Genomic DNA, 23,871 nt, shown 5'->3' on the forward strand with positions numbered 1-23,871 from the left:
ACCAACTACACCATATAGTTTCTAGGACAGATGGGAATGATGAATGGTTTTGGTATAACATAGAATATCCAAAGGTTAATAAAGCCAACCCAATAACTCAAAATTGTAAATTTGCACATTAATGCTTCTGGCATATGTATTTACTTAACATTTATTAATTTTTTTACGCCTGTCCTACATATTTTTGTAGTATTAAAATAGTAGCTATATTTCGACACCTGAGTGGAAGATCGACCTGTTCGGCAGCCAGTTAGAAAACGCCCTAACTCAGAAAACTTTTCAAGAACGTCGTATATCAGATTTTTATTGAAAAATACCCAGAATACCCTATCTCAAATGAAAATATGTATATTGAAAATGTGCTGACATAGGGCATTTTTGAACCGAATTCTGAGATAAGGCGTTCTTCTATGAAATTCTGAGATAGAGCGTTCTTTAACCAAATTCTGAAATAAGGCGTTCTTGAAAAGTTTTCTGAAATAGGGCGTTTTGGAACTGGCTACCGAAATAGGTAGAGTCTCCATTCAGGTGTCGATTTCCTGTTAATATTCTTCCAGTCAATAAAACGTAAGTTTAGTATTCCACTCTACTTACTAAACTAAATTTATATTTGGCTATTAGTTAAGATTGCCTTTTCAAATGGAACCATTTAATTAACACATATGTATGTATTAATAAAGATTAATCAATCAACTACATTAAAATTTCGAAATAAAATTTTCGAGGGATCTTTTTATATGTCAACGGGTTTCATTAGTTTTAGACAACTATGTTTTTATATTAAACCTCAAAAGAGACTTTTGTTATTCATTTTGTTCGTTACACAAATAAACAAGATCGCATATAAACAAAAATATCACTAGATCACAAATTTTTATTTGGTTTTTGTTCTCCTGACGCCACTATCCAATTTCTCTGTAGAATTTGTATGGATACCTTTTCGAAATATTTGCAGTTTACCGTTATTCAGCTTAAAGCGAAAATTGGTTCCTTTAAAGAAAGTTACTCATACCCAACGTACACCTGAGTAACACGCTTTACTGCTCGTATTTCATACAAAAAATCTTTGCGGATTTTCATTTGACCACTCATTATTTCGTATTTATCCATAGATTTTCTTCATCAGTAACTTGATTTTTTTCTGTAACAGATCAGACTTTAGTAGAAATGCAAAAATTTACCACAGCACCTGTTATTTTTTAAATTTTTCTTCTGTTAAACTTTGATTTATTTCACTTTTTCATTAAAAAATAAAAAAAGCTGGAATGATTAATTAATTTGTCAGAAACTGTAAGCCCTATCGGAAAGTGGTCTATATACGGTTTATGGAGAATTTCATTGGCTTTTCATTTGCCTTATTTCATATTAAGATTTTTAAATTAGTTCGTAAGATATACGTGATTAAAAGGAACCAATTATTTGTGTTTAAGCTGAATAACGGTAAATTGCAAATATTACGAAAACGTATCCATAGAAAAAAAATTAACTCGATTTTCGGAATCGCCGAGCAATTCTACATAGGAATTAGATAGTGGCATCCATAGAACATTTTTGCAGTAAACATGTGTATTTAGATATACATAAATTCATATTCTGTTTAAATTTTATGAATAAGTAAGAACTCATTTGGAAAAAAAATCGGTAATCCGCTTATGCTGCTTCTTTTGTTCAACCACCTTAAATACAGCCTTTTCCCTTAGCTTCTTCAATACCTATATTTAAGTGCGTTTGGTCAACCATCAGCCTGAATAACTCAGTGAGAGGGGAGACCAGTATGTTTGCATGTATGTATTTATATAAAAAAATATTTATTAGTTCAAAAATGGTGGGTAGGCACTGTGGTCAATGGCAAAGTTCGTTTGCCACCTCTGCATGGTTGTAAGTCATTCAGAGTCCGCAAAATGCCCCGGAAGCAGTGTCCGGAGGATGCATCCGACTAGGCAGAGCATACTTTGAAATGCCATCTAATTAAAACTTAAGAAAGTTCAATTACATGGCAGTTGAGAAGTGCATGTGCAAAAATTTCATAAATGGCATAAAGGAAATTTTTGCACATGCAGCGGTACATAGCATGCATTTAGGCCCCCGGTGTTAGCAGGCGCGCCTAAACACAGCCCATTCCAAAGCATTAGGAGCGTTCCTTATCTCCCAGAAATAGTCAGAAAAAGTCCGAAGTAGTCAGATTTAGTCCAAAAAGCGTTCCTTAACTCCGAAATGACAGCAAAAATGAGAGAGCAACGCACAGTGAGAGTGACTCTCATTAGTCCGAAGTAGTCAGAAGAATTTTTTCCAGGCAAAATCCTGAAAAGTGTCAAACTCAACTGAATTTAAATTAACGGAAATTAAAGAATATGCAAAAAGTGAGAATAATCTAAAAAGGAAAAAAAGTGAATTGAAATTGGAAGCAGGCAAAATATAATTGATATAGTAAGTGTTTATTGTGCTTGTACTTGTGTGAATGCGTTGTGTACATACATTTCCATTCTTATTTGACGTTAGCTTTATTGTTGCCTTTCTTTGGACTCAAAATTTGGTTTTTTGCGTTCCTTTACTTTTCTTGTTATTCTCTTTTAGTGAGCGCATTTTGCTTACGCTCTGGCATTTTGACACTTTTCAGATTTTAGTCCAAAAAGATAAGGAATGAACCTATTATTAAATATATAGCTTCCTTTGCTGTTATGGTTTTTTTGTGGCTCCACAGTACAATCATATTCGCTGGATATTTCCTGTATTCCGTTGTCATTGCATTCAGTAGCATCCTCCATTCATTCTCTAACGTTGAAAGCAGTGAATTCAACCTGCAGTGAAATTTAATAAATAAAACTTTTTCGAGTTTACGTTTCTAAAAACACAAACCGCAGGTCTCAAGTTTTGTAAAAGATTGGCTGCGCTTTCCTCCAAATCTTCTACTTTCCTTCTTCAGAATCCTCTTGATTTTCTACCATATTCAAAACATTTTCCAGCATTTGGATAGCACAACAGGATCCACTTTACTCCATGCAGATTCTAAAGTAATAATAGCGTCCTTAAGTGTGTTGCTGCAAAGGGGTGTGATTCTAGCAAATCACACCCCTTTGCAGCAACGGAAGCCAAAATACTGTTTCTATAATAGAGTTTCGTAATCCTAATTGCATTCTGATCCATGGGTTGTATTAGAGGGGGGTCACATTTGGGAGCATAAACATTGTTAAAATAGAGTCGTTTTCACTTTTAAGTTCATTCTCAGGTGGATGCGATGGAGCGTTATCAATTAATAAAAGGATAGCTTTAACTGGTAGTCCTTTTTGTGTCAAAAATTTTGTAACCTATGTACATAAATTGTATAAGTCATCCAAGCGGACTTAGAATGTCGGTAATAAACAGGGCAGTCAAAACCTTTAAAACAACGGGGTTTTCTAGACCACAAGAAGCTTGAGTTGATGAGATCCTGCTGCACTTAAACAGTACAGGAACGTTACCCTTTGCTTTTCCATCTTTGCACCTGGTCTTTTTGTGGCAAGCTCCTGGTGTTTTTGTGGCAAAAGTTTCCAAAATAAACCGGATTCATCGGCGTTGTAAAGTTGCTCACGACTTAAACCAAGCTGTTCCATTTTCGTCTTTAGCGCTATTTTGAATGGATCTACCAACTGGTGCTGCGAAGATAATTTTCACCAGAAATATGGAGCAACCGAACACCATATCTCTTTTTGAAATTTTGAAGCCATCCAGCTGGCTATGAATTCAAGACAATTTTCTTTAATTTTACAATGAAGCTCTTTGGCCTTTTCTTTCAACATCAGTCCGCTAACCGGGAGCTTTTTGTCTCTTATATGCAAAATCCATCGATATAGCGATTTTTCCATTTTTGGATAATCTGAGGGGTGCATAGTTTTCCTTATTCCAGGACCGATAAATGTTTTGTTGGCACATTTAGAGATAGCATTTTTATTTTTTCTTATTCCACATATGTATTGTAGACTTTGTCACTCCATATTTAGTTGCTAAATTAGTAACACCTGCACCTTTTCGTATGTATTCCACAATATCTGATTTTTCACTTAAAGTCAAAAACTTATGCTTTTTTGTGTGCATGTTTAAAAATTATTAATATTTAATTATTTCTTAAGAAAATAAAGAAGCAATCATGCTTGCGTGCAATAACTAACTAACAACATTAGAAATTCTTACTGACGACCGACGTAGGAGAAAGCAAAACTTTGATGGGAGCACATACCGGCATTTTCGAGCGACACGAATAGCCATTTCCATTAAAAACAACTAGGGGATTCCCCAAATTACCAAGCGCTTGAAATTCGCTGCGCATCCTCACAATTTTATATCACTCGAAGACCAAATATGCTATAGTGCTATTCAAGATCTTTAATTTGAGCCAATGCAGAAGTCTCTAGGCCCTTTGAGAGCCAAATTATAACGATTCTGAAGTTAAACTTAGAAATTTCATTCGACATTTTTGCATTTTTTTCTTCTAATTTCAGAGAAAAAACTCGTACAGCAGATTCGAAGTTTGGTTTAAAATTGTTATAACTTGGCTCTCGGAGGGCCTAATGATTTCCACCATCGCTCAAATTAAAGACCTTGAATAGCACTACAGCATGCGTGTTATTCGAGTGATATAAAATTGTAAGAAGGATGCACAGCTGCATGCAAATAAAAAAAATGCAATCAAAAATGCATTTCTTAAATTGACGTGTTACATTTTTTTTTTGGAATCGTATTTCTCGTCTCAAAATTTATACTAGTATTGTAATAAAACACACAAAAAATTTTATTTGGATCAAATCCGCTGGATTTTGCATGTTTTTTTTGAAGAACACTATTTTTGACAAATTTTTTTAAGGTCAAGGATTATTTGTGGATCAATGGCAGTATTTTTTTGTGAAATGGAATAACATTAGCTTTCAAGACCATTTTGTTTCATATCAAAATATTGCTTCTGTCGAAAGCGCTACGATTAATTCGCATGGAGTGTTCAAAAAGCACACTGTGCGGCATTTACATATCTGCATACATATAACGAATTATGCATGTGCGTTTGGCTTTTAGTAACTTTAACGAAAGCTTGACTTATTTTATTTTATTCATTTTAGTGCGGTTTTAACAAAGTTTTCTTGTTAAAAAATCTTTTGTTACCCTAATTTTATTATTATTATATAATAGAAAGCCATGCTTATATTACGTTCAAATTGGCCCCATTTAACTTGTTAAATGAAAAAGAGCTTTTTGGAAAACACAATCGTCTACATTGAACATTTGGAGTTAACTTTGACGGTTGTTTGATTACCAATAAACATTTGAAAAAAAAATATTAACAAACAAGCTTTTGTGTTTCAATTTGTTTTGTGCGAATGTCTGCTTCATGATATTAACGCATACGGATCACTTAGAGACTTTGTTTAGTTCGTATGCACTATTTATCTCTGCGTACGATGAGACCTCATGGGAAATAACTAATTACCGCCTTGGCCTCTTTTTTGGCGGGCAGACATGCATACAATTTTGATATTTTTTGATAGTTTCTAATTTTCTTTTATTTTTCAGAATGTACATTTTTTGAACGTGGGCGTGTCAAATGAAAGCTTTTGGGTCTTTCTGATTGGCCGGAGCAGAAAGCTTTCCGATATAACTCTGCGTTGAACTGGTTTTCAAACGAGTTAAATGATTTAACTGTTTATGAACGTGTTTTGTTCATTTAACTGGTTCAAGCCCATTTAACATGTTTAGCTCGTCAATTTGAACGTAGTATTACGCTGATAAAATTTTTCAGGCAAAAATAGAATAAAACAATAAAAGTTAACATGCTCATTCACAAACAGTTACGACTTTTTTCATTTTTTTCTTTGTTTAAACCTTTTTTTCATGTTGATTATCGAATAACCTGAGCGGGGACAAATATTTTTATATGAGTAAGAAAAAAAATATTTCAAAGTAACTCACCTAATGATAGAACATAAAGTGTAACGATTTTGGAAAGCATTCTGGGCCTTACAATGGGCCTCTTAGGCCTCAAGAGCCGTATGGTGATTCCCTTCAGTCAACCTTTTTGATCTGAACTTACTTCCAGATAACAGATTGTTTAGGAAGGAAATTCGGCGAAAGGAGTCAAGGGAAGAATACCTGCTATAAAATATAATACTCAAGCTAAAGAGTCTGCGAAGAGTTTTTGAATTACATAAATAAATTCAAGAGCTGCAATTTTCATATGGTCCTGTAACAAAAAAGGCAACGGATAGAGATACTTCCGCGACCCTTTTTTGACCTGAAGGGGGCTAAGCATAGCATCTGACTCTGTCCTTTAATTTGTATGGAGTCCTTCTTCAAAGAAGAATGTGAGAGCAGGAAGCTCGTTGGCCCTTGTAACAGAGCCAACCGCATATCCCAAGCTGGGCTGCTTACAGGAAGTATTCTTATAGGAAAAGTATAAAAGGCTCACACTAAGCTACCCTAAACTATGCGAATATCTTTCAACAAGACTCAACATTCTAAGTACATTTAATTAAAATACTAATATGCATATAAACGAGTATGTGCGAGTGAAAGAAATTTTTTTCTACCGTGCCAATTGCAATCGTAGCTGTTGCCGCGGATGCCAATTTTCGAATAGTCCCAGTGCGTCGAATATCATAGGCATAAAAAAGGCTAAAAGTGTGATGGTGATGTTAACCGCATTGCGACTGAGTAAATTGCCATTACGTGCCAGTTGTTCCGAGCTGTGCGAAATGCAAAAAAAAAGAAAACCAGTTCAGAGTATTGAAATATTAAATTTGCAATAAATATAGCACGCATGATGCATAATAAAACTTAATGCGATAAAAATCACCTGGTAACGGTAGGTACTCACTTATTCACCAGGGTGACAACAGTGTACGCGGAGGCGGCCAATAGACCCATCACCACCACATTCACCAATATTCGCTGCAGTATTATGCGCCAACTGCGAATGGGTAGTAAAAGCAAGATCGGCAAGATAAAATATTTCAAGAATTTTAAAATACCATAAAATGCAAATTGACAAAAATTTATATAAAAGGTAAGAAACAAATACAAATTTGCCTCACTTGCGATTATCCTTCTTCTTTTCGGCTTCCTCGAGCAATACCTCCTTGAAGCCAACTACTACGGAAGCAATGCGGTTGTGCGCTGTTTCTGCGTGACCTAAATTTATAATAATTAGGAAAGTAATAAAATGCATACGTTTGAAAAAAAATGTATTTGCAACTTGCCAATCATAAAATCCCAACCAGTGAAAAGTTTCCAAGTGAAAGTGCATTCATCGTCTTTTAAGGAGAGTTTAGAATTTCTAGAATTTTCGGCCATTCTAAGGATGAAGGAAATTATTTTAATGATTTGCTAGAAAGGCTGTGAATTTAATTTTCTTGGATGTCAGTAACGGTTATTATCTTTTTAATAAAATTCATAATTTAATCGTTAAATATGATTTGGAATTTCCCAATATAATAGGTCCATTCTTTTGAAACCGAGCTACAAAAGAACACTCGCTTAAATGGCGAAATACACGCAAAGCAACAACACAAACTCGGCTATTTATCCGAGTTCAGCCTGGTCGGTTAAAAAATACGCGACCTAAGAGTAGTGTTGTTAAGTGAAAAAAACAGCTCTATTGTGAATTGTTAATGGGAAAGTGGAGAGGGAAATTTTTGTGTTGAACATTAAAAAAAATTCAGCTAATTTAAACGTTATTGTATGATATTAATTTTTTCGGCCCAGAATTATTGCGAATCTGAGTGCAGGTTAGAAAGATTCAAACTAAAGATGGCAACTAAAATATTAAAATCGATCCGATCCGCTTGAAATGTTTTCCTCTGGGGTTCTTGGGACCGCTGATTACGAGTCTGTGGACAGGTTGGAAAAATTCAAAATGGCGGTCCCATTTCAATGGCGGAAAACATTTCAAGCATATCGACCGATTTTAAATTTTTGGCCTCCATATTGAACTCGCCATTATGAATTTTTAAAATCATGTTCGTATCAGCAACACCAAAACCATAACCTGCTGTTACTTTTTCGTTTTTACTTTTGGGTTCTCAAGTGGCACAAAAGTTGTAAAGGCAAATCTAATTTGCGGTTAGTTTAGACGTCATGTTTGAGATGCCATGCTGAATTTTCATAAGACCAAACTGTTTCCAAATGAGGCGCATGTATTCGATCATTTTAGGACCTCAATCTTTATAATTATAGAATTTTGGCCATCATACTGTACCGGTTGACGGGAAGTGGAACTGAATTTTACGCCACTTTCCTTACATCGCTGTGTTTAGCATGTTGCTGGTCATGACCTACGCGCCGCACAAAAGAATAAAATTCTCTAAAACTTTGGCATTTGAATATGCTACAGATTTTGATGAAAACCGTTGTTACGGTACCAATTATTTATTGCCTACGCACTGTATGCTGTGTATTCCACAACATTCCAACCACATGATCAAGTGTGCATTGCAGCGGAATAGCTGCGCTTGATTGTGTTGGCTTAACAAATGAAAAAGTGGGGAAAAAGCAACGATAATATACAAGGCGAACTTAGCACAGTGCGAAGGCAACTGGCTGAGTTAGTGGGATCGTCGGTTCGAATCCTACTAAAAGAAGTCTGATGAGCAAATGTGGTAATTTCCGAAATAGCTATCACTTCTACTTCACTTTTTCAAATTATTGTTGCTTTTCCATGATAAGTTTTCCATTAAAAACGGCCTCAAGCTCAATAAAAAGTGTTGAATAAACAAAAGAAAAATAGAAAAAAATTTGTTAAAATGTCGTGTCCCAATTTATTTACCCTCCACTATATATGAGCCATTCTTACCGTTATATATTTCTTGTCTATGTGTGAAGACCAATCGGTTTTATATAGGTTTTGTAAGACTCTACTTGCAGACTGTACTCTTATAAGTTTTATAATGCTCTTAATTAAGAACGTATATTATAACATAGGTTTATAAGGCTCTGCGCATAAACATATTTTTATAGGACTCTTTTTTTATCCTGTTTTATTTTTTGTATTTCATGATAAGAACAAATCTTCTACAAATTTAGCCTTGTAGATCGCTATAAGTTTTCTTCATTCAGAATCTGCATTAAGCAAATTTATACACATCTATAAATTTTAATTCTTAGAGAAATTGTGCGTTCTCTTTTCGAAGTAGGGGTTGTCTTCATAAAGATCATAAATACTATTCAGTCATACCATTTCGTATTTTGCTAGATAAGAAAAAATCCTTTGCTTTAGAAGTTATATACATATATGTAATATGGGTCATTCCATAAGATATTTACATTTCAATATTTTTTTGGGGAGAAATATATTTTTTTTACATTCTTTATCGAAAAAAGAAGACACCTATTTTTTTATTTCGTCATGATATTCGAAAATCTTGAATCAAATTTCCGAAATTTGTAACTCACGGAGAAGTATCTTTTTTCAATTGTTTGTAGTTAATAAACTATTTGTCGGGGAAAATCAGTTAAGGTATCAAAATGTGCGTATTTATCCTGTTTGATTTAAATTTTTTTTTTCAACTGAATAGTTGTCAAACTTTATGGAGTACGCTGTAAAGATTTGAGGATGGAAACACAAAAACTGTAAAAGTTGCGAGTTTTTTTCATACCTGTACATAAAGTTTCATAAAGTTTATACTAAAGGTTATGTACGCATGTTCATAAAGTTTATAATCAAGTTTATGTACGCAGGTATGAAAAAAATCGTAACTTCTGCAGTTTTGGTGTTTCCATTCTCAACTTTGTACAGCGTACTCCATAAAGTTTGCAAACTATACAGGTTGAAAAAAATAAAAACCAAACCTGATGAAGTTAATAAAAAAAAATAAATCAAAAATAAAATAATGCAATTTTTTAATGCAACATGTTTTTATTTTAATCTATCTCACACTTTCATAGAAAGCAGAGGTAATTACGTATATGTTGATACCTTAACTGGTTTTTTTCGATAAATAGTTTATTAACTGCAAACAATTAAAAAAGAAACATCTCCCTGAGTTCAAAATTTCGGGATTTTTTTCCGAGATTTTTTCCGAGAATGTAAAAAAATATATTTGACCCCGAAAAAAATATTGCGGTGTAAATATTGTATGGAATGACCCATATAAATTTTTCTGTGTAGACTAACTTCTCTTCCTCTTCGAGTTTGGATTCCTCTTCACAAAGATCATGAATACCATTCCAGACTTTAGTAGATAACCGAGGCCTGCGAAGGTATCTCCCTTCGTTCCCACGACAGTCGGGTCTACGTAACCGGAACGACCCAGATTTATATTTGGCCAAGGACTGTCACTCCAGCAACACTTCCCAAAAACTCTTTGGGGAACTTGTATGCTGCTACAACAAAAACAACATGGTATCTCCCTTAAAAAACAAATTAGAAATTAGGGTAGGTATTAGTACTAAGCTACGAAACAAAATTTATAAAAAATACCATGACGTAAATTTTCCGAGAAAAATCGTTTTTAATTTCCTCTAATGTTACAGCATATTACTAGCATTAACTTCGAATTTCCATAAATCTGTCTGATTTACTGAGGGTTTTGTACATATTTGCTCAATTCATAAAGAAAAAATTCAAAAATGCAAATCAGAGGAACCATTTTAGGTATTGCGTTATTAAATCAAAAGTTTATTGGCGAAGGGGGCGGATCTATCCCCCAAATCCCCCCTTCTGGCTACGCCACTGCTTCTGGCCACCTCCAAGTGAATGGCAAAAGCTTTGCAAAAGCTTTACAGAACATAGTGGTCAAAGGCCAATATCTCAACTAAAACCTAATGTTTTTTTTAATTCATAGCTCTGCATACCTGTATACCGAATAGCCAGACAAGACGTTATTCTAAATAAAAAATAATATAATATAATATACTACAGTGATTCCCAAAGTGGTCCAGGTGGACCCCCAGGGTTCCACGGGAGACTCGACAGGGGTCTACGTTGGCGTGTAAAAATATGGAGGTCTACGAGTTGTAAGTGGGGGTCCACGAAAATTCATCTGGTCTCGATGGTAAAGAACCATAATGGTTGCTTGATAGCCTCTTTAACTTAAATTTTTTGGAGTAGTGTATAATGCTCTTGACGTACTGCTGCACTTACCGTCACTTTGTGTTTTCATACGTGGGAAAGCCTTAAAGGCCACCTGCAGACTTAATATAACCTAATGTTGGTATAAGACTGAGTGGGGCGCGGCGGAAATTGCCGGTAGCAGATATCTGAGCACTTGTGTCTTTTCAATGCTACAGGATAGCACGCCACCATCACCTTTGTTGAAGAGATTCTAAAGAGAGAGCGTTCCCTGAAGGGAATGCTGGTTTCATTCCAACACCAAGCCCGCACTCGCACATTGTTTAATCTTAACTGATAGCTCCAAAAATGACTCAGGTCAGGATCTGGAGTATCTTTTCGAAGTTAATGGGAATAAGCTTCACTTTTTCTTATGGGGAATATGCTTCGGTCTTCCAGGCTGAGGTATTTGCAATCCCCAAAGCCACAGACTACGTGGTGGAAAATAGGTGTAGGGGAAGGAGTTTACGTGTATACAGGTACAGCCAAGCTGTACTGAAGGCATTGGCCAGCCCTCTATCTTCTTCTTCTTCTTCTTATTTGGCGCTGTAACCGCCTAAGCGATTTTGGCCGAGTCCAAAACAGCACGCCAGTCATTTCTCTTCTGTGCTAACTGACGCCAATTGAAAATGCCAAGTGAAGCCAAGTCCTTCTCCACCTGGTCTTTCCAACGCAGGGGAGGCCTTCCTCTTCCTCTGTTCCCAGCATCGCGGCCCGCGTTGAATATTTTCAGAGCAGGAGCGTTTCTGTCCATCCGAACGACATGGCCAAGCCAGCGGAGCCGCTGAATTTTAATTCGCTGCACTATGTCTACATCGTTGTAAAGCTCATACAGCTCATTGTTAAATCGTCTGCGATATTCGCCATCACCAACGCGTAAAGGTCCGTAAATCTTTCGCAGAATCTTTCTCTCGAAAACTCCAAGAGCCGCCTCATCAGATGCTTTCATTGTCCATGCTTCCGCACCATACACCAGCACAGGCACGATGAGTGACTTATAGAGTGTGATCTTTGTACGACGAGAGAGGACTTTACTTCTCAATTGCCTACTCAGCCCAAAGTAGCACTTGTTGGCAAGAGTGATTCTCCGTTGGATTTCAAGGCTGACATTATTATTGGTGTTAATGCTGGTTCCCAAATAAACGAAGTCGTCTACTTTTTCAAACTTGTAACTGTCAACAGTGACGTGGGTGCCAAGACGCGTATGCTCTGACTGTTTGTGTGCTGACAGGAGATACTTCGTTTTGTTCTCGTTCACCACCAGACCCATTCGCTTTGCTTCTCTATCCAATCCCGAGAAGGCAGAACAGACGTAGCCCTTGTTTTTACCGATAATATCGATGTCGTCGGCATACGCCAGCAATTGTACGCTCCTATAAAGTATTGTGCCTGAGCGGTTCAGTTCTGCGGCTCTTATTATCTTCTCCAACATAAGATTAAAGAAATCACACGAAAGGGGGTCCCCTTGTCTGAAACCTCGTTTGGTATCAAACGGCTCGGAGAGGTCCTTCCCTATTCTGACGGAGCTGGTGGTATTGCTCAACGTCATTTTACACAGCCGTATTAGTTTCGCGGGGATACCAAATTCAGACATCGCGGCATAAAGGCAACTTCTCTTCGTGCTGTCGAAAGCGGCTTTGAAATCGACAAATAGATGGTGTGTGTCGATCCTATTCTCGCGGGTCTTTTCCAAGATTTGGCGTATTGTGAATACCTGATCTATGGTGGATTTTCCAGGCCTAAAGCCACACTGATAAGGTCCAATCAGCTCGTTGAGGGGGGGCTTCAGTCTTTCGCACAATACGCTCGATAAGACCTTGTAACCTATGCTTAGAAGGCTAATTCCGCGGTAGTTGGCGCGTATGGCGGGGTCGCCTTTCTTGTAGATTGGCCAGAGCACACTTAAATTCCAGTCGTCGGGCATGCGTTCATCTGACCATATTCTGCATACGAGCTGATGCATGCACCTCATCAGCTCCTCGCCGCCGTACTTGAATAGCTCGGCTGGCAGGCCGTCAGCTCCAGCAGCTTTGTTGTTTTTCAGCCGCGTAATCGCTATTCGTACCTCGTCATAGTCAGGCGGTGGGACAGCTACTCCATCATCATCGACTGGGGACTCGGGTTCGTCTTCCTCACTACTTTCAGCGCTGCTACCATTCAGTAGGTTATAAAAGTGTTCCCTCCACAATTTAAGTATATTCTGGACATCGGTCACTAGGTCGCCATTGTTGTTCTTACAGGAGTTCGCCCCGGTCTTGAAACCTTCCGTAAGTCGCCTAACCCTCTGGTAGAATTTTCGGGCATTCTTCCTGTCGGCCAGCATCTCAAGCTCTTCGCACTCACGTATTTCGGCCTCTCTCTTCTTATTGCGGCAAATACGTCTCGCTTCCTTCTTCAGTTCCCTATAACGGTCCCACATGGCTCGCGTTGCGCCCGATCGCAGCGTGGCCCTGTAGGCGGCATCTTTTTTCTCTGCGGCTTCTTGACATTCCTCATCGTACCAGTTGTTCTTTCGGGCTCGCTGAAATCCAACTACTTCTTCGGCGGCGGTACTTAATGATCGGGAAATGTGGTTCCACTGCTCGCGTACGTCGGATTGTTGAAGAGTGCTCTCAGAGAGCAGGTGTGTGAGTCGAGTGGCGAATAGATTGGCCGTCTGTTGTGATTGCAGCTTTTCGACGTTAAGCTTTCCTTGCATTGTTGGGCGCACATTTTTTGCTGCACAGAGGCGGGTGCGTATCTTGGCTACAACAAGATAGTGGTCCGAGTCGATGTTTGGCCCTCGGAGTGTACGTACGTCCAAAACGCTTGAAGCATGCCTTCCGTCTATCACAACATGATCGATTTGGTTTCTCGTTTTTCGATCCGGAGACAGCCATGTAGCTTGGTGGATGTTCTTATGCTGGAACCTAGTACTACATATTACCATATTTCGGGCCCCGGCGAAGTCGATCAGCCTCAGTCCGTTATCGGACGTTTCGTCGTGGAGGCTGAATTTTCCGACAGTGGCGCCAAAGATCCCTTCCTTGCCCACCTTGGCATTAAAATCGCCAAGCACGATTTTGACATCGTGTCGGGGGCAGCGCTCATATGTACGTTCCAAGCGCTCATAGAAGAGATCCTTGGACACCTCATCCTTCTCTTCCGTCGGGGCATGGGCGGAGATGAGCGAGATGTTGAAGAATCTAGCTTTGATGCGGATTGTGGCTAGACGTTCGTCCACCGGGGTGAACGCCAGTACTCGGCGACGGAGTCTATCTCCTACCACGAATCCAACACCGAATTTGCGCTCCTTTACGTGGCAACTGTAGTAGACGTCGCAAGGCTTCACGCTTACTTTACCTTGCCCCGTCCATCGCATTTCTTGGATGGCGGTGATGTCAGCCTTTGTCTTCCCGAGGACATCAACCAGCCGGGCAGAGGCACCTTCCCCATTAAGGGTACGGATATTCCAGGTGCATACCCTTAAATCATAGTCCTTTATACGTTTGCCGTGGTCGTCATAAGAAAAAGGGGGTCTCATCCGAGGCTTGTTGGAATTTTTCATAGCCCTCTATCTAACACGCCACAAATCGGAGGAGAAGCTCGGCCAAACACTAACATATGTGTAAGCGCTAATCTATTATATTATTATAAGTTTCTAATCACATTATTTTAATAAATAGAACACAAGAAAATATTTTATTTTTATTTTTGCCACTCCGAATTTAGTTTTGGAACTCACTTGCGATGCAAATTTACATCGTTAGATTTAATCTGCACATTTTTTGATGAACTTTGAGAATATGTTAGAAATGAGCATCAGATGGTCCACCGATACCAGTTAACTTTTTAAAGGCTTCTACGAGAAAAATAAGTTTGGGAACCTCTGGTTGTAGCAGTACACTACTGTATTATTTTGTACTTGTGCATGATGTTGTGTAGTAATCTGTGTTTCAAATGATCCAACATAAAAGTTCGTTATCACACTCTCATTCACATTTCCCCTATATGTATGTACTTGTGTTTCTTGTCTGATGACCCACTGGGAAAATAGGTAAGCACCTTACGAGGTTAGCTATGTTTTATTTAATTTTTAGTACCAAAATTGTCATCATGGCCAATGTCATCTACTAGTAAAGCGCAAAATGAATACCTCCGACGACACATTACATTTTCAGTTGCAAAATAACGTACATCAGAAGTTATTTCCAAGCGCCGAACTACTCCGAGCGACGGCTCTGCATTATGCGTAACTTACTTTGTAAAGCGGCTCAGAGGTATGTCTGATACCAAATGTACATTCTTAATTCGTACTTACATAAGGCGGCAACGTCTTTGTTAAAGTAATGGAGAATCGGCAAGGAAGTGGTAAGGACCGCCAGGTGAATACCTTACCAGCAACTTACACTTCACCCGGCTGTCCTTACCACGTCACTGACGAATCTCCTTTACTTTAACAAAGACGTGACCGCCTTATGTAAGTAGGAATTTAGAATGTACATTTGGTATCAGACATACCTCTGAGCCGCTTTACGAAGTAAGTTACGCATAATGCAGAGCAGTCGCTCGGAGTTTTTCGGCGCTTGGAAATAACTTCGGCTGCACGTTATTTTGCAACAGACAACCCCTATATACCCCTTTCCCATTTCTTCCCCACTATTTATTAGCCTCTTATTTTTAATATCAATCCAATTTTCGAAACGTGCTTTAGGTTATTTGCCATTATTGCACTTTTACTTTACAATTGTTAATTTTAAATTGGCCATGGTCACCTGTACTTAAAACGATTTTCAACTCACTACTTACTTTGGAGTGTAGGTTAATGTCCGAAAACTGATGAAAATTGAGAAATTTCATGACCTTATGATACGCGAAAGCATTTTTAACCGTAATCTGCGAAAAAACTAATTTTGAGTAAACTGGCGCTTACAACGTTATTCAATTCAATTGTTTATAAAAGCTTGCCTTAAATTTCCTGTTATGTTATGAGGTAATTGTTTAAGTTTACTTACTTTAGTGCAAAGAAAATGAAGGTCTTCGACCCTCCAATCACTCGTTGGAAGAGCCGGATTCTTGATTTGTAGCATCCTAAAGATGCTCTCCGGCCATGATGGCGTGACCGGACCCACGCTCTGGCCCTAGGTCTGACTGGAATGCCCTTGTTGTCCACCACTTCCACCTCGCATCATCGCAAGCCATCACTATTACTGTAATCGTGTAACGATTACTTAGAATACGTTGTTGTTGTTGTTGTAGTGGCTACAACAACCCCGCCCAGATCGGCTAGCATCTCAATCGTTGGCGTCAAGCTATATTAACGGGAGACACAAGAAGCGTGCAGCTTCTATAGGGTCCATCCATAGGGATAGAGGCGTCAGTTGAGTGGGGTTTAGTGGGCATGCGAAAAGATGATGGGATGTCTTTCCCCATGCCGGGCACTCATTGGGCACAGCTGCATCCAGTCTGCTCTGGTACAAGTTCAACCTGCTCTTAGAATACGTTTTACGTCCGGTATGGATGCCTTGCTCAAATGTTGTTGAGTTATTTTTTAGAGCTTCACAAACGCGCTTAGTGCACGAGAACTAATGAAGTGATTTCGAAGGAAAATACGGCGTTTCGAAGATAGAATTTCAAATTTATAGACAGATGAACCTTGCAAGTGATAAGTTCGGTTTCTGTCGTAGAAACAGCGGTAAATATTGGCTTATTTTGGGGTGTATTTCAAGCTTTTACAGTCTAGTAACTTAGGGTTTTCACATGGGTATTTCCATACGTCACGTACGTGACAGTCGTACGTTTCAATGAAATACAAAAAAGGAAAACTATTTGTTTTTTTTTTACTTTTTTTAGACAACTGTATAGCACATAATTAGCTGTACATTAAAACAATCGAACCGCATTATCCTTAGATATAAATTAAAGATAGTGTCGTTACGTGGCAAAAAATTGAAGTTGATTTTTTCTTTTCTTAAAAAATCGCAAAGCTCAGCGAATTGTGCAGGGCTCTTTTATAAAACGTGTTTTAATATGATTTGGAGCAATTCTAATTGTTTGTAGAGCTTTTTGAATTAATGCAACTTGTTTCAACTTTCTTTTACAACCCTAAGTGTGAAACGTCACGTCACGTGACATAAATTTCCATCGTTAGATTTTTGTTAATATTGCTTTCGAATGAATTTATAACGCCAATAACACATGCATTTTATGTCGAATATACTTTGTAATTTGATTTAAGCGCCAATTCAGAGTAAATTTTTTGAAAATCTATGATTTATTATGTTTCAACTACATACGCCGAATTCGAACCAAATCGGACCATAAATACGGCTTTTCGACCTTGGCGCCACCTAGCAAGACCATCTTACGCCAAAATTTTTCTACTTAAATAGCCAGTATATATGTATTTAAAAAAAAAAACAGACAAATTGGCCCATAAATATTTTTTTGTCGCGGTAGACCTTCCTATGGAAACACCCATAGATAACTTTAATTTTCGAGGTATACGTTTTTTAGAGCAATGGGAATATTTTTGCGTTCAATTTTTATATAACTAACATTCTAAGGTAAAAAATTGTTGAAAAAAAATGTGTTAATCAATTTTTTATTACCAAAATGCTCAAACAGCGTTTGATTCAAATATGTGGGCATAAATGATTTTCCATACAAAATCACTTCAGCTTCGGGGATATATGTATGTATAACCTAAACGCAGCATACATACGTACATATGTTGATTGGAGTTAAGTTCTGAACACATTGAAAACGACGAGCTACCGACCACAGCTTCCAATTTGTCATCTTTATTATCTAAGCGCTTTGTCGATGGCGACATGATTTCTTTGAACGCGGCAGCGACATCATGAATTTGTACGAGTTTGACATAAAAGAAGAGGAAGAACCTTATCTGTCGCCAGAAAAATAGAAATAGATCTAATCTGGCCACAACCACAGCCGTCGCGTAGCCCGGTCGTCGCCAAAATAATTATCTACATAAGAGTACGTGTTAAAATAATTTGACAGCTGTGGTTTGTAGCTCGTCGTTTTCATTGTGTTCGGGCTATTAATGTTGATCTCAGTGTTGCCACTATTGGCCTTTTCCGCCCGAATTTGGTCTTCTTTTTCATTTGGTAGGTTGGTAGGCAAAGTAATATTTTGGTCGTATAGCTGAATTAAGTTTTTAAAATCTTAATTATAAAAATATATATTTCAAACATCATTTTGCATTTAAATATTGGCCAATTGTACATTTAAACATTTGCCAATCCTGCCTTTAAAAATAAGAATCCTAATTTGTTTGGCCACTGATGGAGCTAATGTTATGGCTGGGGACTTGGGCGCGCTGAAAACATTATTGAGTGCAGATACCGATTTATTTTATATAAAGTGCACGTGCCACTCACTTCACACTTCACCTTTACTCAAGTAAAATCCTGCCGAAAAGCATTGAGACACTGTGCCGCAACATATATAGTTTCTTTTCCCACAGTCGAATGAGGATACATGAACTGAAGGAATTACTGTTCGGTAAAACCCAACAAAATCTTGGGCATATCTCATACACGATGGCTTTCACTAGAAAGCGTTGTGTTAAGAATAGTTGAATATTTCCTGCTTTTAGAAGTAAACGGTATGCGATCTGCAGACCTGGCAGAAGGAATGTGTTGCAAACAGAGAAGCGCAGCGAGTATGATCAGACTGAATATATCCCACTCACCATCCATAATTTGTTCTGCTTATATGCGTTCATATTTACTGAAATGCCCCCGAACGTCATATTCACCCTTAAACAGGAGGTATCTATCATACTCAAGAGTGATAGAATACAAGATTGCGCCGATCGGAGAGGATTTTTGAGAATAACTTGTGTGTGACGTCACACTGGTGCAATTGCGAGAGAGAAATACCAAAACGTGAGCAAGAATGGAAGACGAAGAAAAAATGTTGCAAGGAAAACGTAAACAAGTTGCACCAGTGTGACGTCATGCAAACAACGATTCTGTCAAATTCGGTAAGAGAGGAATAGCGGTCCGAGATCGGCGCAACCTTTGTATTCTCTCAATCGTGTATCATACTCATACTTAACAACATGCCTGACGCGCGCAAACTTCAACTCGCCTTGGCGTGATGTGCAGAGAGCTGAGGGAAATAAGTATGATTTAGGAGTGCGCATGTACATACATGCGCACATTAATAAACTTAAAGAGGAAAAAAAGTACAAAATAAAAAGATGTTTCTTTTTTAAACTTATTTTGGGTCGCTGGACACGAAAATAAGATTTTAAAAATGTCCAAAGATTCATCTTGGAAATATTGACGAAATATGTTTTTGCGTAACTTTTCAGTTATCGCCAGAAATCACAGAAAATGTGAACTCAAGTTTTTCTAAAAAATGTACAAAGGAAAGAAGAAAAAAATAAAGTTTTTAACTTCATGTTTTTTTATTTATTTTTTCCATTTAAATTATATTTAAAAAATTAACGAAATATATACATACATACATACTTATGTATTTTTTTGTTTCGAATTTTATTCAAAATTGTAAAAAGAATTTAGAAATAAAGTATTGTCAACTGTGTTAGGGGCTAGTCTATTCCGCTTTTCAGTAATAATATTGCCTGCCAAAGAAAATACTCGCTCCGAAGCAGCACTGATTGCTTGAATTGAGAGAATGCGCCCCGCAAGCCAGATTGGAAAAAGAAAAGCTACCTTTAAACTCTAATAACTCGAAAACTATCAGCTTTCACAAAAAAATTTATATAAAACAAAAATAGTTATACTGATCGATATCTTTACGAAAGTGCAGCATTTAACCCTTTAATGCAGAGTCTGTCATATATGAAACGCTTTTTAACCCTTTCAAGGCAGAGGAAAAAGGTTCTCAATATGCTTTTGAACGTGCTTTTTCTCATGTTGACGTAGATATTAATCGTAGAAAATTTTTCCATAGTAAAATAATAATAAAAAAAAATGAATAAAAAAATAAAATAAAAATATTAAATATAAAAATAAATAAAAAGTACGTTGGAAACATATTGAGAACCATTTTGCCTCTGCCTTGAAAGGGTTAAAAAGCGTTTCATATATTACAGACTCTGCATTAAAGGGTTAAATGCTGCACTTTCGTAAAGAAATCGATCAGTATAACTATTTTAGTTTTATATAAATTTTTTTGTGAAAGCTGACAGTTTACGAGTTATTAGAGTTTAAAGATAGCTTTTCTTTTTCCAATCTGGCCCCTCGGGTACAGCATCCAATGTCCCAAAAATCGAGTCTTAAGATAAAATAAAGAGAAATCTTTCAGAAACAGTGCTAATGGTGTATTAAGTATAGTGTTTTCTAGTGCGATGGGAGCCAAAATCCAAAATTTCAAAAAAAAAGTGACGTTTTGAACGGTATTTTGAGGGTTAAGTTATTATTGTTGTAACTTCTCTATAGTTTTCCTATATTATATGATCATTTATCTTCACGATAAAAAAAATTTTCATTCCATTATATCTTTTCTAAGCGAAGTGTGTTTTGCCTATAGTGCGACGCCTCTAGCCATTGTGTAGCACAACTTTAAGTTATCGATGGAACTTATTTGCCACTCGAGTCTCATACCTGCTCTCTAAGAGCACTCTTCAACAAACCGACATACACGAGCAGTGGAACCACATTTCCCGCTACTTAAGTACCACCGCCGAAGGAGTATTCGGAATTCAGCGAGCCCGAAAGAACAACTGGTTCGATGAGGAGTGTCAAGAAGCTGCATAGAAAAACGATGCCGCCTACAAGGCCACGCTGGATAGTTTTTCGACCATATGGAGGCAGGTGGAAAGGTTAGGCTTAGAGAAGTAAAAGTAAAAGTCATAAATACAAAATTACAAATCAGTTCCTAACCTCCCTTCTCTACGAACGGTACATATCCAAAAAAACTACTGGAATCGGCGCGATATCGACTAATCAGTCTATTTTTCTTTGGCAAGCGTTTATTTTTCCATTCCAAACTGTGCATTTAGACATTATTTCGGTTTTTGTGCATGTATGCTTTATTTAAGTTTTTGCCATATGCAATATTTCGGTTTTCAGGGTTATAATCCTTAAAGCGCCGCCCAAGGCCCAATACGCAGAAAAAACTTCTGCGCAAAAATATTTCCGCCCCCCTTTTTCCGGCAACACAGAAAGGAGAATTCTGCGTGGTAAAGGTTATAATCCCTAAGCGCGGCCAAAGGCCGCCTACGCAAAAAGAAGTTCCGCGCAAAAAGACTTCTGCCCCTCTTTTCCGGCAACACAGAAAGGAGAGTTATACTTAGTAAGGGTTATAATCCCTAAGCGCGGCCTAACGCCACCTACGCGGAAAGAAGTTCTCCGCAAAAATACCTCCGCCCTTCTTTTCCGGCAACACAGAAAGGAGAATTCTACTTAGTGAGGGTTATAATCCCTAAGCGAGGCCGCATACCGCCTACACAGAACTGTTTCGGTTTTTGTCAAACTTGCATGTATGCATTATTTCGGTTTTCGTCATATCCATTATTTCGGTTTTAACCCGAAACTGTGCGTGTATGCATTACTTCGTTTTTCTTATATACATTACTTTTTGTTTTGAGTCGAAACTGTCCATGTATGGATTACTTCGTTCCCTGCAAAAATTTGAAGACCAGGTGGTCCGATGGGACTATGTTTTGCTGTAGGTAGGAAGCGACCTGGTTACATATATGCCACATGTTATGCTGTAATGGACCATGTCAAATTTCAGGTGCACTTTTAGCGTCGTCTTTCGTGAACCCTGCAAAAATCGTTGGACCATGTAGTCTATTTGTGGTAAATTGGAGTACTTACAAAAGTGTTCCTCTGTCACGCTGTATCGGACCAACTCGAGTCTCTGCGCCAGCTTATTGTTTGTTATCCGATCACTGCTCGTGTTTTAACGAAATGTCATTGAAGTTGAGCATTTGAAAGCACATTTGCATGTCTGGCTGTAGCTGAACGTGTAGAGATGCTCGCTGTTAGTTCTTAGCTCCCAGCATGTTCGGGTTCAAATGCCATCAGAGGCAACATGTAATTTTTAATTTTTGGCTTGGTTTTAATTAATTTCGAAAAAGCATTCGAGAAGTGAAGAACAAAAGCGTATACAAACGAAAAAATATAACAACAATGCCATTGTTAATATGTTGGAGTAGTTTTGTGCTACTCTGATGTAATGCAGGGATGGAGTATATGGTCCTGCCCTAGGACATCGCAATGTTAATTGGACCATATTTTTTATATGAATTGTGGTTAATTTTGGAGTACTCCTTGATCCTTAGGGAGTACGCTTTACACACATGCATGGAGTAGTCGGGATTTTTTGCAGGGTAGCTCTTACTGCCAATATAGGAGTATTACATATATGGATTAATCATAAAGCAAATTACTCAAATATTTTTGTTTTTGGTTAATCAAAAATCTTGATTACTCGAGTAACTGAACTTTTGAGTAATCATAACTTCTAATTAATCGAATAACTGAGTTATTTACTTTATGAATAATTAAAATTTTGAGTAATCAATTAATCGCACAGCCCTAATGTAAATACTCTATTTGTTAACAATTTTCATTCACTAATCGTACAATAACAAGTATGAAAGTCTATGTTAGGGCGGAGCCGAACATTAAATACCCGGCGCAAGTATTTAATATATGACTTTCACCTTTCCGAAAGCTACCGCTACATGGTAAGCTGGGGCTTATCAATTTTGAATAAATTAGAGTCCTTAAATTTCGAAATTTTGAAGTTTCAAGCAGTTCTGAAATTTACCGTTATATGAAAAGCGGCCTCAATTTTAATCCGATTTGTATAATTTTCAACGTGAAATAGTGGAAAATACGCAACAAGAATTAACAAGGCAAACTTAGCACAGTGCGTAGGCAACTGGCTGAGTCAGTGGTGATCATCGGTTCGAATCCTACTGAAAGAAGTCTGATGAGGAAATGTGGTGATTTCCGAAATAGCTATCACTTCTACCATTTTATCAAATTATTGTTGCTTTTCCACAAAAAGTTTTCACAAAAAAAAGCCTCAAGCTCATAAAAATTGTTGAATATAATAATTTTCAACGTTTTGCTCTTATGTGGCAAGCACAATAACCATACCGAGTTTGGTACAAATTGGCAAAACGGTTAACGAGATACATATATGTAATCATAAGTGGGCGATGCCACGCCCATTTTCCAAAATTTTATCTCAAACATATTTCTTGGTTAAGAATTGTTGCAAGCGTCAATTTTGAATAAATTAGCTTTAACTGCGCCTTCGTGCGGATGGGCGGGAATGGAGGGTAAAAACCGTTGGGATATTATTATTATTATTATTATTGTTATAATATTTACTGATTTATCGAAGATTTCGTATTTCTCTAAAATACCATTATATGGGATGTGGGCGTGGTTATTGCGTCGTATTTACTTGTATCGGAACATCCCTAAATGTAACTCAAAAACAACTTTGCTCGATGTGTTCACATGTGACTCATTGAACGTGGCAAAGAAACTGTTTCGTCCTACGTCCATGAGTCACATAGGAGTCATAAAATAAAATAACAAAAACAAGTTGAAGCAATATATAACAATTTATAAAAATTATATGTTATGGTATATACCCAGCAAAAAATCGGTAATCGCTTTTAGTGGTAACGTGTTCTAGAAGGCATAGCGTTATAATGCCTTCGAATTTTTCCGCTTCTTTTAGGCATTGCCGGTAATGCAAAGTATAATGTCCAACAATATTTTATTTATTTCGCTTCTTTGTTTGATTTCGGGGAATGCAAAGTAGAATGTCCTACAATATTTTATTTGTCTCGCTTC

At 37.5% G+C, this 23,871-nt stretch overlaps 1 protein-coding gene across 1 annotated transcript in view; it reads right to left on the reverse strand.

Moving 5' to 3' along the window:
• The window catches only part of LOC118749048, a 100,015-nt gene that overhangs the window by 66,807 nt on the left and 9,337 nt on the right, over positions 1-23,871 (reverse strand). Inside the window, exons 5-8 of the mRNA XM_036483838.1 lie at positions 7,221-7,315; positions 7,056-7,152; positions 6,839-6,931; positions 6,552-6,707 (exon numbers count right to left, since the gene is read on the reverse strand). Of these exons, the coding sequence (XP_036339731.1) occupies positions 6,552-6,707; positions 6,839-6,931; positions 7,056-7,152; positions 7,221-7,315 (441 nt within the window). The remainder of the gene's footprint in view (positions 1-6,551; positions 6,708-6,838; positions 6,932-7,055; positions 7,153-7,220; positions 7,316-23,871) is intronic.

Source organism: Rhagoletis pomonella, unplaced genomic scaffold (genome assembly GCF_013731165.1).
Source record: "Rhagoletis pomonella isolate Grant_MI unplaced genomic scaffold, Rhpom_1.0 Rhpom_scaffold_00014, whole genome shotgun sequence".
NCBI lineage: Eukaryota > Metazoa > Arthropoda > Insecta > Diptera > Tephritidae > Rhagoletis > Rhagoletis pomonella.